Here is a 16252-nt window from a genome sequence, read left to right on the forward strand (position 1 = left end):
AATAGATTGGTTGACTGGCCATCATAAAATTTTTTGTGCTAAAAATACTTTCTTTTTCATATTGAATCATGATAAAGTTAAAGCTTAGGAGTTGTGTCATTATTTCATCAGAGGAAAATGATTACAAAGGAGAGACACTTTGGTGAATATATTTTCTACCTTTTGCCTATGCTATAATTTGGGGCCTCACTAATGGCATAATATAAATTCACAATGTTTCATTAAAATAATGGGCATGGCACATTGCTTTTGCCAGTTAGAAGTGCAATTTGCTCTTGATATACATAAATAATTCTTAAAATATATGGTACATTTTTGTTGGGAATATATATATATATCTTTGAGGTGTGATATGAAAGGTATGTAAATATATAGGTGTCCCCAAATATCTTTCCCACCAACCTCCTATTATTTCAGGAACTCTCCTCTCTAGAGTAATGTCTAAGGCACTACACATTTTAGAGTTTCTCTTAAAATTACATAGCTTCCCAAAGGAGGGGATTTATTAACACATTAGACCCACCAGAAGCATTAGAATCCACTTGAATGTAAGTTCCATGAGGGGAAAGACTTTGTCTCTCTTGGACATTGTTATATCCACAATGTCTGGTATATAGTTTACACCTAATAAATACTGATTTAATGAACGAATGAATGAATAAGTATGTATATAAATGATTCATTAAAACTTAGCACAGATTAGTTTTCTGGCTATGTTAGGCTATGCGAACAGGTTCTATAGAATTGGGTCTCAGGAGATGTTTTGTTGGATAGAGGGTTTGGGCAATGGCTGTTTCTTTATACAAAGACCTAAGAGTAGGTCTTTGTATAGCATTGAGAAGAGTAATCCTGGTTCATTGTGAGTGATGTCACAAAGGCAGGGGATGATGCCTGTTTAAGAGAAGGAAGTAGGAATCCTTAACTAAAAAGAGAAGCTAAGACTATATCAGTGATTAACTCTGCTATTTCAAAAGGTTGTCAAGGACGAGCCTAAACTTTAGAATGAAAGGGAACCCCTCTTTCTCTAAGTAGAAAAGTGGATACATATTAAGGTCTTCTACAACATATGCATTTCAATTTGTCCTATACTACCATTATCCAAATAATTTAATAAACCTTGTTTATTAAACATTTCCTTGATTTGAGCTTTATTCTTGTTCAGAATAGCTAGGGAAACTTACTTGTCCTGGCTGGTTTCCATCTGTAGTTTTGCAGCCCTGCAGCCTCGGTAACAATGGTGACATTGTAGAGGTGACCAGGTATCAGTCCATGAAAGGCATAGGAAGTAGTAGATTTGTCCACGGCATAACTCTGAACTAGAATTCCTTTATCCATTAATATCAGCTGGTATCTTTCCACGTTCCCAGAGCCACGTGACCAGGAAATCAGGAGAGAATTCGTTTTCGCTGAAATACCAATATCTTTCACTGGTGATGGCACTAGTGGGATACAATGTATTTCCAAAGTGTCATTCATAATTTCCTTATAGAAGGTATAGACACATTTCATTTGAAACCACACATCCATTTATGCTTCTCTGTACATCTAACTTGTGTAATAACTAATGAAAACAGCACCCTTGAAATTTTATTGGAACCTGGATTAATGCTCTTTTCAAAGACCACAGCCTAAAGCTACATCATAGTTTATCTGTCTCCCCCACTTAACAGGTATCAAGGTAGATTTTGTCAATGAAGTATGATGTGGCATAGCAGTAAAGGGAAAAGAGAAAGGAAAGAACTGTAGAAGTTGAAAACTGGAAAGAGAGCAACAGAGCAGGAGAGAAAATGAGGGGAGAGTGAATGATAAGAAAGTACGTTATGGAAGGAAATGGTAATGTGTCATTGATAACGGGATGCGTGGGTGCAAGAAAAGAATTGTTCCAAACATAGGAATATTCAGGAAACACCATGACTTGAAGTTAAGAGAAGAATATACAGGGGAGGGAAAACATTTAAAAAATAATTTTCATTGCACAAACTCAGAAAATGAGGCAGAAAATCCTGTTGCCTAACATTTGACTTAGAAGGGCCATTAGGAAACACCTTCCTCATTTTGGAGAAAATTCCAGTCCCAGAGAAGTTCTATGACTTGTTCAAAATCACCCAGCAAGCTAGCAGCCCAACCCCACCTCCTTGTTTCCAGTCCAGTCTTTCCTCTGTATCAAACAGTATTTATTTGTCTCTCTGTCTATCTATCTATCTACCTACCTACCTATCTATCCACCTATCTATTTATTGTTGATCTTGGGGCATTCTTACTCCCATTTCCTGAATGTAATATAATTTCAAAAGAATCATAGACTACTAAATACGCAACTATCCATAAACAGGTCTTACCTGTTGATCCATTGGCATAAATCATAGAGGAACGTTTATCCCCAGAAACAGCTGTGATGGCAATTTTGTATTTACTACCAGCAGTGAGGTTAAAAAATGTATATTCATTCCGTGAAGTTCTTTCTTGAATTTGGGCCCCCTGTGTCTTTTGGTTATCATCAAGTAACTGCACCTCATACCAGGTGACTTTCCCGGAAGAAGGAGTCCACCAGACATGCAAACTGGTGGAAGTACTTTTCTCTTTATTGACTTCAAACCTAGCAGGAGGTAAAGGATCTGCAGAGCAAAAAACAAAAAAGAGAAGGCAGCTTGAAGAATTTTGCAGATACATGCTTACCTTGCTGTAATCCAGATGCATTTTCCTTCAAAACTTTAAGAATCTGCTGCTCATGATACAAATGGGCATTTTATGCCACTCCCAAACTTACTATTTTACTTAAAAAAGAAATCCACCTTGGCTACTAGTCATATAAGCTCCTTTTTTTCTAATAAAACTTTTTTTTGTTACGACAGCTCTGAGCTTGGAAATCCAAGCAAGGTTATATTGTCTTTGGCTTGCAAGTTTTGCACTTTTCAAACACTGACAAACATCCAGGCTCTGCCTGGATAAATACTGAAAATCTCAACAGAAAATACAGATATTACGAAATTTTAAAATTTGTATCTGTACTAAACTTTCCCCTTTTTAGGTTGTGGGGTTTGGGGGGGTTATGTATACAAAACTTTGGGCTGTTTTTAGATATCGGAAAACCACAAAAGATACAGACCTGATTATAAGCCTAGGCTAGGTGGTGTGCTCACCAAAATGAATTCTCCCAGCAACTGGGATTCCCTATGTCCCTAGATTTTCTAAACTTGAGTTCTGGGACATTTTGGAGCTGCCAGAGCTCCCAGAGCAGGTGGGTTAGTCCTGCACCTGGCTGTTTACTTAGTTTCAATTCTCAAAGCCATGGGTCAATTTGAGGAGTCCTATTTCCCATGTATTGAATCTTCACTGTAGAGCTTGAAATAGGATGAATAGCACGTCTCCAGGTTAGGAACTAAATCAATAACATTTAGTGAGCAGATGATGCAGTGGGACCATCCGAGAAATAAGGCTCTCCTTACCCTGAATGTTGGGAGTAGAAACGTTAACATTTACATATGAGTAATTTTCAGAAATCCTATGTGGTTCTTGGTCTAGAAAGTGAGATTAAGATACTGGAGACTAAATTTCAAAAGTCAGGTTAGATGTTTTAGTGACATGGCTATAGAGATCTCATTTCTTTACCTCCTGGTAAATTATATCTTACTCATGAAAGAAATTGAGGAATTCTAGCATCTGCTTAGAACAGTATATGTTTTAAGAAAGTCTTCACTTGTGACTAACATTAATACAAATAGGAACAAGGTAATCTTATTCTATATTCAGAAGGCATTTATAGCCAGACAGCTCAGTAGACTACGGGTCACCTATAGACTCCATACATAGGCTAAATAAGGCCAAGCCAAGACAGAAACCTTGAGAGCCCAAAGCACAGGTGAGCTTAGAGGATAAGGTTGTGTGGTTTGTATCCTAGCAGCACAGGTTCACCTGAAGAGCATAGGCTCTAGAGTCTGGCGGCCTGGGCTTGAATCCGGGTCTCCCACTTTGCAGCTGGGTAGCAATTCCTTAACCTCCTCGTGCCTCAGCGGTCTCCTCTATGCAATGCTGATAACAACGCTATCTTTTCAGTAGAACTGTTATGAAGATTAAGTTGAGTATTTTATCTAGAACACTCAGAACAGCGTCTGGCACATAGTGAGTGTTCAATGTTAGCTATTATTAGTATTAGTATTAGTATTCCTCCTATAATTGGGATGACCTTGTCATAGAGGCAGGGAGGTGAAGTGGCAGAGAGCGTGGGCTTTGGAGTCAGAACTCAATTCAAATCTCAGCTCCCTCATGTATCAGTAACTTGGGGAAGTTACTTAACCTTCTAAGCCTCCATTTCCCCCTCTGTCTGGGGAGTATAATAATAGTACTTATATTCTTGGATGTTTGGAGGAGTAACAAGATATAGAGGAGACTTTACATGGTACACAGTGGGCACTCCGTAATATAAACTTATTCTGTCTACATGATCATAAAAAGAAACTTCCTCTGAATCACTGACAAAATGGAGGCAAAAGTGGAATACCATTTTTTTGGAAACTAAACAGATAATAGCTTTAATTGCCTTCTTCAAAAAAAAAAAGCACTTGGAAAAATCTTATCAGTTTATTCCCATGAACTAACATTCTAACCCTTAAGATAAAATTTAAAAAATTCTCAAGATGATTTTCATTTATGGGTTCTTGAGGAAAAACAGTATGGGTTTTTTTTTGTGTGTGTGTGTGTGGCAATATTATTTAAATTTTCTATCCTACATAACACTCTATAATTAAGGACGTCATCATAAAAGGAAAGGACATAATTTCCCCTCACAGAAAGTTTTCTTGTTACCATGCGATTCTAATAGCCAGAGAAATTCAAGAGCAACCTTGTCATAGCCAACTGAGGTGACACATTTTTGCTGAAGAGGCATTTTAAGGACAAGGATGAGAGGGACAGCTGCTTTCCAGTGATTGTTCAAAAGGGATCAATACTATCACTTACATGCACAACCCAGCCAGATAAAGGTTAAAGAAAATGATCTTATGATCGGTATAATCTAAACATATATAATCTGCAAAATGTGAGCTATAGAAAATGAATTTTAAGGTTGCGTGCCTAGAGGGTGAAGTTCAGAAATGCAGACTTTATCTAATCTCTCTGAGCCAGAAAACAAAACAGTCAATCCTTTGTACATCCGCTAGAACAAAGGAACAATGAGATTGGGAAGTGCCTGGGCTGCAAGAACCTGCACTGGAAACAAACACTTAAAACCCCATTTATGCTGTGATAAAGCCCTTTGCTGGCAGTGGTCCACTATTGCTATGCATGCGGCAGGAGTTCAGTAGTTTTCAGACTTTGTTTCAATCTAACTAAGCCCAAGGAAAACTCTGCTGTAATAAAAAAAAGTTTTCAATATTTTATTAGAAACAAATTAGATACTTCCATCAGGGTGCTATTTTCATCTAGCATCTATCTATCTATTTATCTATCTACCTACTTATCTACCATCTACCTATCTAGATAGATATCTAGATATCTAGATAGATATCTAGATAGATATATGAAAGAGAGAGTTTTAATGCTATTTGAAAATTTAGTTATAGGTCTGTAATCTTCTGATCATGTGACAGGTCATATGTAATTGGAAAACCCTACTTGACTTACATAATTTATGCTGATGGCTGGAGATATCAATGCACACATGTGTGCATTTATAGCCTTTCTGGTTTTTCCACCCACTGCTCTCATACATACAGCAACCAGTGAAGTATTATAAGCTTTGAGAACTGTTGAAAACCATAAATCAATAATTTAATCTCAATCAATATATCAAAATTTATCATTAGCCATCAATTTAAGACATCTTTGTTTGTATTTATTTCCAGAAGGATCTGGAATATTGAATGCCAAATGCAAAATTCCATAGTATTCAGCTGCTGTATTTCAATGAATCTACAGTATCAGGAAGCCCCAGAATTTCATAAGTAGGTTTGCTGTCAACCCACTTTTTCTGATAAAGTTTAGCTAAATTCCTGAACCAAAATGGATTCTTCCTTTTTTCCCTTTTAAAAAAATCTGACTTAAGAAGAGGGAGACACGCATATGTATAAAATGGAAGTGATATTTGCTTTAAAAATTCTTTTGTATGGTCATTAAAACATTATTATCTACTGCTATAGGAATTTGCAGAGTGTTTAGAATTCAAAATGATAGTATTTATTTTGGAAATAAATTTAGCCTTATAACAAGAGAGCAGGCAATCCATAAGTTAGTGCCAAAAGCTTTTTTTTGAAGTCATAATAGCACACAATATATCTGTGTAGGATCTGATCATTTACAATGTGCTTTCTTAGTTGTAATAGAGGGTCAGAGGCATTAAGTGACTCATTTACATCACATAGGTAACAAGTAATTCAACTGAGCTTCTAACACTTGACTCCAAGTCTTGAGTTCTTTTCTATCACACCTTAGTTGTCCCAGGATGGAAAATGATGTCATGAGTCGCACAGTCAGTATAACAACAACAAAAAATCAAACCAGATCTCTATGAAAAATAACAGACAAATTTACAGAACTTTCATTTGATGGTTTGGATAGTCTAGCATAGATAAATGAATAACAACACTAATAATAGCTAAATCTAATTCTGCCGCCAGGAAAGTTCCATTGATTTTTTTAAAATAATGTTTTTCTTCTCCGTTTCTTTTTTCCCCCTAATCTTACTGCCTTAACCTGGTGTTCCATCAACTTGTGTCTGGATTACTCTGAGTTTTCTCGGTGCCTGCCTTATTTTCTGTCTTTTATCCACTGTTGCCAAATAACCGCTTTGTATATCTCTCCCACATCTGCCATCCTCATCCCCCGGGGGAGCACCAAGAACTTTTCTTGAGATGAAGTCTAAGTTTCTCCATAGCAACTCAAGGTCTCCTCAACCAGGATATTATCCTCCACCCACCTCTCCAACACACACCTTATCTTTCAGCACTAACTCCAGGACAAGAGATCAATTTTTTATAGATTACAGATTCAACTTCTCTACCTTTACAGGAATTAGGATACAGTTCTAGTTAAAAGCAGGGTGGCTAGGAGACTGGAAGCTGCATTTATGTAGCACTCTATATAAAATGGAGTGAACATCAACTATTCCTATAAACTAATTGCGAATTTTCTCATGGAAACCAGGGTAAGGGTGGGGCAAAAGCCACAAACCATTCCCTGATGCAGGTTTTTTAAAAAGGGCAGAAGAAGAAGACGAGAAAGCAATTGCCCACAATCTATAGTTAATTAAATAGATTTATAGAGATGTAATTTTCTTTTACTTTTGTAATTGTTGCTGTTTGACTATAGTCAGTTTTCTGACTTATTATAAGATGATATACTATATTATGCTAATATATCAGATTAACATGCATTTCATTTATCAACTTTATACACTAAATATAAAGTTCAGGTAGCGAGGAACTTTCAAAGGTTCAACAGCCTCGCAATTAAAGCAGCTTTGACAATCATTTGCATCATGATTAACACGAGTGAGGAATGCCATGTTATTTTACGGGTCATCATACTTGGCTTCTGAGAGTCTACAGTTTACTCGGGCATTTAAGACATATGTGAAAAAGGTAAACACAAAGGTAACTTATCAGGGAGGCTGACTTTGACGTCAGACTAAGCCTGGTTCAAATCCCAACACTATCACTTCAAACAGTGACTTTAGGCAAATCGCTTAACCTCACCGAGGCTAAGTTTCCTCATCTGTAAAATGGGACTAACAATACTTACTTTACAGAGTTGTAAGTGTTAAGAGGTAATGGAGCCAAAGTGTTAAGTGCAGCCCTGGCACATGGTGGGGCCTCAGTAAGTGGCAGTTGGTGTGAGTATTGCAGCTGTTCTTGCTGTTAAGGGTAACACAGGTCAGCACCAATGCTGAATATGCAAAAGGGGAATGATATCCAAGGGGAAGGTCTCAGAGGTGGGCTTGAAATGAACTTGAGCAAGTTGGAAGGTCAAGTAGGACGCAGAAATCACAGAGAAGAGAGGCCATTGCAGAATGAGAGAGCAGTTTAAGCAAAAGCACTGAAAAGCTCACTTCTGTCAAGTATTAGAGAACCATGTCAGCATGGAGGGGACAATGACAGCTGACAGAGACTTTAACACCCTCGTGCCATCATCCTTCAGCAGCCCTACTCCTCTCTTTGATATTAACAATAGAGGTTTGCTTGGGAATTCCCTGGTGGTCCAGTAGTTAGGACTTCGCGTTCCCACTTATGGGGCCCCGGGTTTGATCCCTGGTCCAGGAACTAAGATCCTGCAAGTCACGTAGTGCAGCCAAACAACCAAGAACCAATAGAGGTTTTCTCAATATTATTTAAACACTACATAAATGCAGTACAAAGGGAAATCCTTTGGCCTCCTCTTCCAGACTGTTGCCCAGAAGCGGCTCTCATGTAGAAATTCATGAGCTGTTGCTTGATGTGTGCTGCCGAACCTGGACATCTAGATACTAAGGAATTACTGTCAATGTTAGGTACGATACTGATATTGTCGTTATGTTAAAAATAATGCTTATCATTCAGAAATGCATACTGAAATATTTATAAATGAAATTAAATGATGACTTGGACTGTGTCAAAATGATATGCGGTGGGGGAGTGAGTGAGGATATAGATGAAATATGATTGTCAGTTGGTAACTGTTGAAGGTAGGAGCCGAGTACATGCTCGTTCCTTATACTGTTCTGTTTACTTTTTATGTATTTGAACTTTTCCATCTAGAGGAAGAAAAACAAAATCAAAACCCCAAATCCCTGGAAATCTGTATGTATACCTACCATGTTAATTTTAGTTGCATAGATTCATCTTTGTTTATATACATTCATCCATTTAGAATGGGTTTGACCTCTCTTACAAGGTCAGAAAGTCGTCAGTATTATCCTTTATCCCCCAGGGGGCTTCCAGGGAATTGGTGTCCGGGAATGGAAGGTGAAACAAATTTTCTTCCATTCTGTCTGGACAAATTAGATTTTATTTCTTGCTAATCTGTAGAATGCCAGGCCCACCTACAGAAGTCAGACAAATGGAAGAAGCTTCCAAACACACAAAAAGTCAAGTGCAGAGAACTAGGTTGGTTGATTCCCTATACAGAGCTCAGCTTGACCTTAGAATTCCTGAAATAACTATACTGCAAATGGCTGATTCCTAAATACTGAAGTCCATCACCAGCAGTTCAACACAATCAAAATCAATATTATTTCATCACACTAACACACATTTAATCATTATTCTACCCTTGTGTAGGCTAAGTAACTATAGATTTAAAGTATTTCATAATATATTTTTTTCTCTTTAAAAGTTGAATTGAAAAGTAACAACAAACTATCATATGTAATCTGAAAGAACAAAAACCAACTAAAAAATTATGTCCATTCTACAGAGTAGTGGAAAGAATTGGTTTTGGGGTCAGTAAATCTGGGTTCAAGGTCTAGGTCTACCATATATTAGCTCTATGGATTTGTGATTAGTTAATTCTTATGACTATCAATCTCATCTCCAACCTGAAAGTAATAATAGGAAACTTACTACACACTAAGTATGTGACAAAAACTGTTCTAGAATTTATGTATGAATCAATTAAAACCTCAAAACGACCCTAGGAAGTGAGCATTCTCTTTATTATTGTCCCCATTTTATAGATTAAAAGAGGTGAGTAACTTGTTCAAGGCAACTTGGTTAGTAAGTGATGGAGGCAGCAGCTTTCAGAACTCAACTCTTAACCACCTGTGCCTTCATGATACTCCCTCCATAGGATTGCCATGTGGCTATAATTAAACAATATATGGTCAGTATAATATATATTTTATACTCTTACCTACTAAACAAGGTAGGTGAAAGTATTTTACATACTATAAAAGCACAAGACAAATATTAGAGTATTATTTTCTTCCTGGGAAAGACAACAAATATTCTTAGGCATTACAGATTTAACCAGGCATAAAAGGAATGGTACCAAAATCTTAATGCCAATGAATAATAGAAAAACTATGTCAATAGTTCTTAAACTTCAGTGTGCATTGATTCACTTTGATATTTGTTTAAAATCAGATACCCTAGGCTCCACTCTTTCTAAATTCATTATATATGAGGTAGAAGCCAAGAACATGCTTTTATAACAAACTCTGCAAGAGAGTTTAATGCCAGTAGCTTACAGACATTATTGAGAAATAATGGCCTGTGTTTAAAGCCATGTAAGTGTTATGGACTGAATTGCATCCCTCTAAAACTCATATGTTGAAGACTTAACCACCAATACTTCAAAATGTGACTATATTTGGAGATAAAACCTCTAAAGAGGTAACTGAGTTAAAATGGGATCTTTAGGGTGGGCCCCAATCCAATATGACTGGTGTCCTAAGAAGATTAGACACAGACAACACAGATGGATGACCATGTGAGGACATAGTGAGGTGGCCATCTGCAAGCCAATCAGAGAAGCCTCAGAAGAAACCTGCTGATAACTTGATCTGGGACTTCTAGCCTCCAGAACTGTGAGAAAATAAATTTGCCGCTTAAGCCACCCTATCTGTGGTATTTTGTTACGAAAGCCCTGGTAAACTAATACAAGAAGCAACATTTTGAGGTGGAAATAATAGCTGATATGGTGATTTGGTAATTAAAGCTCTTAAAATTTTTTTAAATTAAAGACAGAGGAACGAGCCATGTAAAAAGAGCTAAACTTTTTTTTTTGCCTTTTGCTCTAGGCTGATTAATAAGTATCTGAAACTGACTAACAAGAAGTCATATGCCACTAAGATATTCTTCCTGTAGGTAAAGTTCTCTACGACTAGACTTCTTCCCTGGGCTCCATGACTTACCCATAACCCAAGGAGAATAGATCATATTTTTATGTACATTCTCCCACTAAAATATTCATTTCATTTATTAATATTTGTCTGTTATCATCTACCTATTCATCCATAGATCCACCCATTCATCTCCCCATTCATTCATCCATCTACCCATCCAGTTAATATTTATTGAACACCTACCATGGGTTAGATGCCATTTTAGGTACTGAAAAACTACTTCTTATTGGTGGGAAGATAAAAATCCCCCCAAATTTGTAATTGAAAACTCTACGGTTTCATTTAAACAAACTCAAATGTCCTTAGGATACATTCAAGTAAGAAAATAAATGAAGTGGTCCAGGGGGATTCCAGTGAATTGGTATCTGAAAAGAGAGAAACCACAACTCAGCTCTAGAGAGTTCTAGGCAGACTGGCCGAGTTTTGCCAGATCTTCCAGTATTTTAAGAGAATCCATACATCTGGTATTTATGCGAATTTTCTGCTCAATGCTGGTGAAATAATCTGAATTTTTCACAAACATTACGTGAGCCAAACAAGCATGTCTATTATTTAGACACCTAGACACTCCCAGGGGCCACTTTGCAGCCTCTGCTCTAGACTCTGAGGACACAGTGTTAACAAAAGTGTTGAGTTCTTCAATATCTGTTACCTTCATAATCTATTTCTGATGAATTCACAACTAAATAATTTGGCTTTCAATTTATTACAGTTGTTGCATTGACCATTTATGACCAAACACACCTGAGAGAGGCAGGGCAAGGTCTTCACCCAAGAAAGAAGTGGTAAAGCTCTGTCACCACTTTCATCCTGACCTTCTTTCAACTCTGTACAAGACTACAAAGGCAGAGACCATGCTTTGTTTGTCATCTTTATAAGCTCACCAATCACTACCTGGTGTAACTCGCTGCAGTAGCCATGCTTGATAAATGTTTGCTGAACTGAATTTGAATCCACATAGGTTTTTCAATTCTGTTTTTAAATCTGGAGCGAAAACTGATTGTTGCTGAAATAGTTCTGATTTAGTTGAAATTTTTGATCTTTAAGGTCATGTCTACATTATGTTATTTTAGATAATTTACCAGGAAAAACAACCAGACAAATCACACTTGGAACGATACAGAATGATTACAGAGATAATCTAAGCAACTGTTGTATCTCCAGCCAAATCATGCCTTGCTCTCACTCTATTTTACTCTATACTGATAAGATAGGCATAATGGAATAAGAAAAGCACAATGTATTTGAATGACTTTTTTTGTTTGAAGTTATATCTCAGACTTAATATTATGCTACTAGTTGATCCTGCTTTAATAACAGTAAAATATGATTTGTGACACTCATCTTTGTAGCTTAGCAGTTAATATAGAGTAATACTAGTACTTTCTCTTAACTTAAACGAAAACTCACATATGTCCTTAAAATATAGAAAGCAAAAAAAAAAAAAAAAGTGCTGACCAAAAATAAATAACAACCAACCAAGAATATTCTCCCTGAAACATTAAAAAAAAAAATCTTAACTTAAAAAAGTTTATTTAAATAAAATTATTTTAAAAATATAGAGAAACCCAAGTAGGGTTATACCATCACACAAATAAGTATGAAAAAATTATTATTATACAAACATCACTTTTGATCAAATCTCATTCTTCACATTTGGCATGGAGCTCATAAAATTTGTGGTGAAAAGTATATTTGTGGTACTGTAAAAAGTAACTCCTTAAGAAAAATGATAAGACACTGAACACTAACAATTGGGTATGCTGACTAAGTCTTTTTTTAATTAAACATAGTCAATAAAATGCAAACATTTCTTACATTTCACAAATATCTCTGGACTTGAAACACCTACATGCATAATTAAACTCAAAACATATTCTAACTAGTAACACCCACAGTGAGTCCTTTTTCATCAATGTTTTTTCCAAAAAAGTAAAACCTCTGGGTTAAATCAGTATATTCTGGCTTAATGTCTTCATCTTTTCTCCCATAAGCTTCTGATAGCTCACCTGTTTTTAAACATCATTCTGCCCCATTCAATACAGACACCTTATCAAATGTAAAGAACACATCTGGAAGTTCTACGTCATAAATTTCACAGTATTAGCAATCTGAGTGTTCACATCTTCACATACCAAGAAACCAAGAACTTTATAACTAAAAACTCAGCCACTTAAACTCCTGAAAAATGTTCTAATTACGTGGTTGATTTCGGTCTCTCTTTGATTCCCTGTAAAAACACAACCACATTCTTAACAAGTGGTGTCTCTTTTCAATTCAAGTTCCTGCAAATCTCAGAAATTATCTAACTTTCCTCTGAAGTAAGTCAAGTGATGTAATTGGGCTTTCTTAATTAGCAAGAGAACAATTCATTGACTTATTACCAGGACCTAGTCACATTTCCTGACCTTATTGTAACTGCCCTGATAACGGACTGTTCTCTCACCTCTTCAAAGAACTATAGCTAAAGAAGTGATTTTTGTTCAGGTTGAATGTGAAAGAATAGCAAGGACGACACATTTCTAAATTTAACTTCTGGAATTTTTCAGTTAAATTTGACTTTCTCCATGAAAGTAAGGCTTCTCTATTGCAACGAAAAAAGATAACGTTAAAAGGAAGACTAATGAAGTCATAAAACATCGAAGTCATTAGAGAATTCCGAGCACATCTGAGGGTGGCTCTGGGGATTAATGAGGTAACATGCATTGCAGCCCCTACCTAAGTAGGCACTTGGTTGGAACCTGGACCTGAATGACCAAGTCTAACACTCTCATTTTACAGATAAGAAAACTGAGGCAGGAAAGACAAACTCTTACCACATATGCATGGAAGGGTTTACCAAAAGTGAACAGAAAATGATTGACTTAAGGTGCAGAGTAACCAAAGGATGATCTGTGATATTGGCATGGTTTTAGTTACACAAGTGATAAAAAATAATTTTCATACCCTCATCTCAAGGGACTTTTCTAATTTCCCCCTAAGGGTGACTCTATTCCTGATGATTTTATGTCCTGGTTCCAAAAATAAAACTAAGTTGAGGAAAGTCATATCCCTAATCATTGCACTTCCATTATTTATTCTAAAAACATTTACTTAAAATTATTCCAGGGCTTGACAATTTAATGCGATGGAAGCTCAAACCACATCACTTTAACAAATTCCCTCCACAGCCCAGTTTCTCTTTGCTGCTCTCCCCGTTTAAGTGGCTAGTCCGCTGTTTTCAGCACTAAGGAAGTCTCTGAAAGTCAACCAAGCTGCTTCTGGCCAGATCTGAGGAGACTAGAAATCTTTGTCAATGGTTATCTTCACAGGTGTTTTTACCTTTATTATTATTATTATTTTGTATGCCTGGAACTCAAGTGAAACATCAGCTTGAAAAGGCAGGGCTCAGCCGGAAGTGGCCTGGCCGTCCAACCGCACCTGTCACTTTTTACCTGTTTGCAAGACCACAGTTCTCTCTTCTCCATCCAGAGACATAATACTGAAATTATAGATGGTTCCCGCTTGTAAATCCTTGGGGTTACATCCATAGGTGGTGTTGTCTATCCGCACGGGGTGGCAGCACGCGACCCACGACGTGTCACTGCTGCAGATGAGGCTAAAGTTACAGGGTGACGCCAAAGTTCTCCACTGGAGAGACACGGACCGGCTGGAGACCCTGGACTCCGTCAGGGTGAAGTTGCATCTCACTGGCTCCCCCAGTCCAGTCTGCAAAGGAACCAGAACAACAGCTGAAGCCCGCTGTCTAGACCTGCCCAGGGACGAGTCCGTAGCAAGCTCCCCAAGCTGCTCCACTCACCCCTGGCCCCCAGCCTGAGCCCATGCATCCTTTCGCCCCCCAGCCAGAGAAGAGGCCCGCAGCCCAGGGGGGTGGCCACCTTCTCCCTAGCTGCTTTTTCTCCGGAGCAGCTGGAAAGAGAAGGTGGCTTGTTGCCTTTGACAGCGGCACGAGCTGTCAGTCTGGCTGGGGGCTCAGAAGAGGATGGCTCATTCCTCCCCAGGGAGAGGAAGAAATTCTGCCACCTCCCTCTCCAGAACACAACCCAGCAGACCAGAAAGCCGAGTGGGCATTTGGTCCTCGGCGGGGAGGGGCGCGTCCGCCCGCGGGGAGCTCTTCTCGGGCCCCTCACCTGCAGCAGGCTCAGCGCGGTCCACAGGGCCAGCCCGGCTCCATGGCTCCGCATGGCGCTCAGCGGTTCCCCCTGACTCGACCGCTGGGCTGGGACGCGGGGCGGCCCCGACGGCCGGCGGAGCGGGGACCACTTGTTGCGCGCGCTCAGCGCGCCCCGCGGGCGCAGAGCGCTGGCCTCCGGGCTGACGACGCGCGGGGGCCGCCGCCGCCGCCGCTGATGCTGCTGCCGCCCCGGGCCGGCTGCGGACGCGAGAGGCGGCGGGGGCCGGCAGCGCGCCGCCCTTCCCACGCTGCCATTCTGACCCGCGCTGCCTCGCCCCGAGCCCCGGCCGCGGACTTCCGCAATCAAAAGGCAATTTCCTCGTCTCCCGGCAAAGGAACAATGCGCCGGCGAGGGAGGGAGCCCCGAGGAGCCAACGCCTGAGGCTGCCAAGGGGGCCCGAGGCGGGCCAAGATGCCCCCGCCTCTCCCGCCAGGGGTCCCGGCCGGGTCTGCGGAGCTCTGCCTCCTTCTCCGCCTCCCCGCCCGACTTTCACTTTTTCCCACTCCGTGGTCCTCAACACCACCGTCTCAGCCACAGTAAGACTTGCTGCCTCTCACTTTCCATCTCCCCACCCCCGCCCCCTTCCTCCCTCCACACCCTGCGCCTCCCGCTCCCTGTCTTCCTTCCTATCTTCCTCATCTGCTTTCTCCAGGGCCTCTTTTCCCAGGATTAAACTTGACCACAGCAGACTTCCCTAGGTCGCCTCACTCTTTCCTGAAGCCTTTTATTAGAGTGCTTTTGCCCTTCTCACCTCAAAGCATTCATTCGTCCCAACGCGTATCCCCCTGACACCATCAAGAGAAAAAGACCCCGAAAGGATGGTGTCCATTGTCGACTTGACCTTCATTTTTTCCTGCCATTCACTTTCCCCTTTCTCTTGTGTAGAGGTACGTGCCCTCCCTAAATCTGATGCACATGGTGCTAAACAAGAACAAGTATAATCACCACCAATCGTCCAGCCCACAAGCAAAGCAGTTTCATCAATGACCATCCAGTAGTTAAAGTCATTTCATCCATAATTGTCCAAGCAATATAAGAAAGCAATATGAACTCTCGTTTGTGGAAAATACTCTTGATGGCTCAGCTTCCCACATATTACAAGAAAGTGAAATTCACTTAGTTTTTAGCACTAACTTTATGCTAACTTTTAGCAACTGCCTCAGTACCTGAGTGATCATGTATCTGAAAATGGATTTTAAAAGAGTTCCTGATAACCGAAGAGCAAAAATGTTTAATTGGTCATAGGTGATAGTAGGAAAATATT

The 16252-nt window shown here is 39.3% G+C and overlaps 1 protein-coding gene across 4 annotated transcripts in view; it reads right to left on the minus strand.

The window, feature by feature from the left end:
* Window positions 1-16252, minus strand: part of PTPRB (protein tyrosine phosphatase receptor type B) — a 113200-nt gene that overhangs the window by 70247 nt on the left and 26701 nt on the right. For 2 of the 4 annotated variants that reach the window (XR_011075955.1, XM_068560562.1), the window contains 3 exons: window positions 14248-14521; window positions 2340-2615; window positions 1182-1439 (listed from right to left, as the gene is read on the minus strand). Coding sequence is in view for 3 of the 4 variants with exons in the window: in XM_068560562.1 (XP_068416663.1) it covers window positions 1182-1439; window positions 2340-2615; window positions 14248-14521 (808 nt within the window). In the remaining variant the exon portion in view is untranslated. Of the gene's footprint in view, window positions 1-1181; window positions 1440-2339; window positions 2616-14247; window positions 14522-14943; window positions 15028-16252 lie in introns of those variants that run through there. The other 2 variants (XM_068560560.1, XM_068560561.1) reach the window with 2 other exon arrangements.

Source organism: Eschrichtius robustus, chromosome 13, assembly GCF_028021215.1.
Source record: "Eschrichtius robustus isolate mEscRob2 chromosome 13, mEscRob2.pri, whole genome shotgun sequence".
NCBI classification, from domain to species: Eukaryota; Metazoa; Chordata; class Mammalia; order Artiodactyla; family Eschrichtiidae; genus Eschrichtius; species Eschrichtius robustus.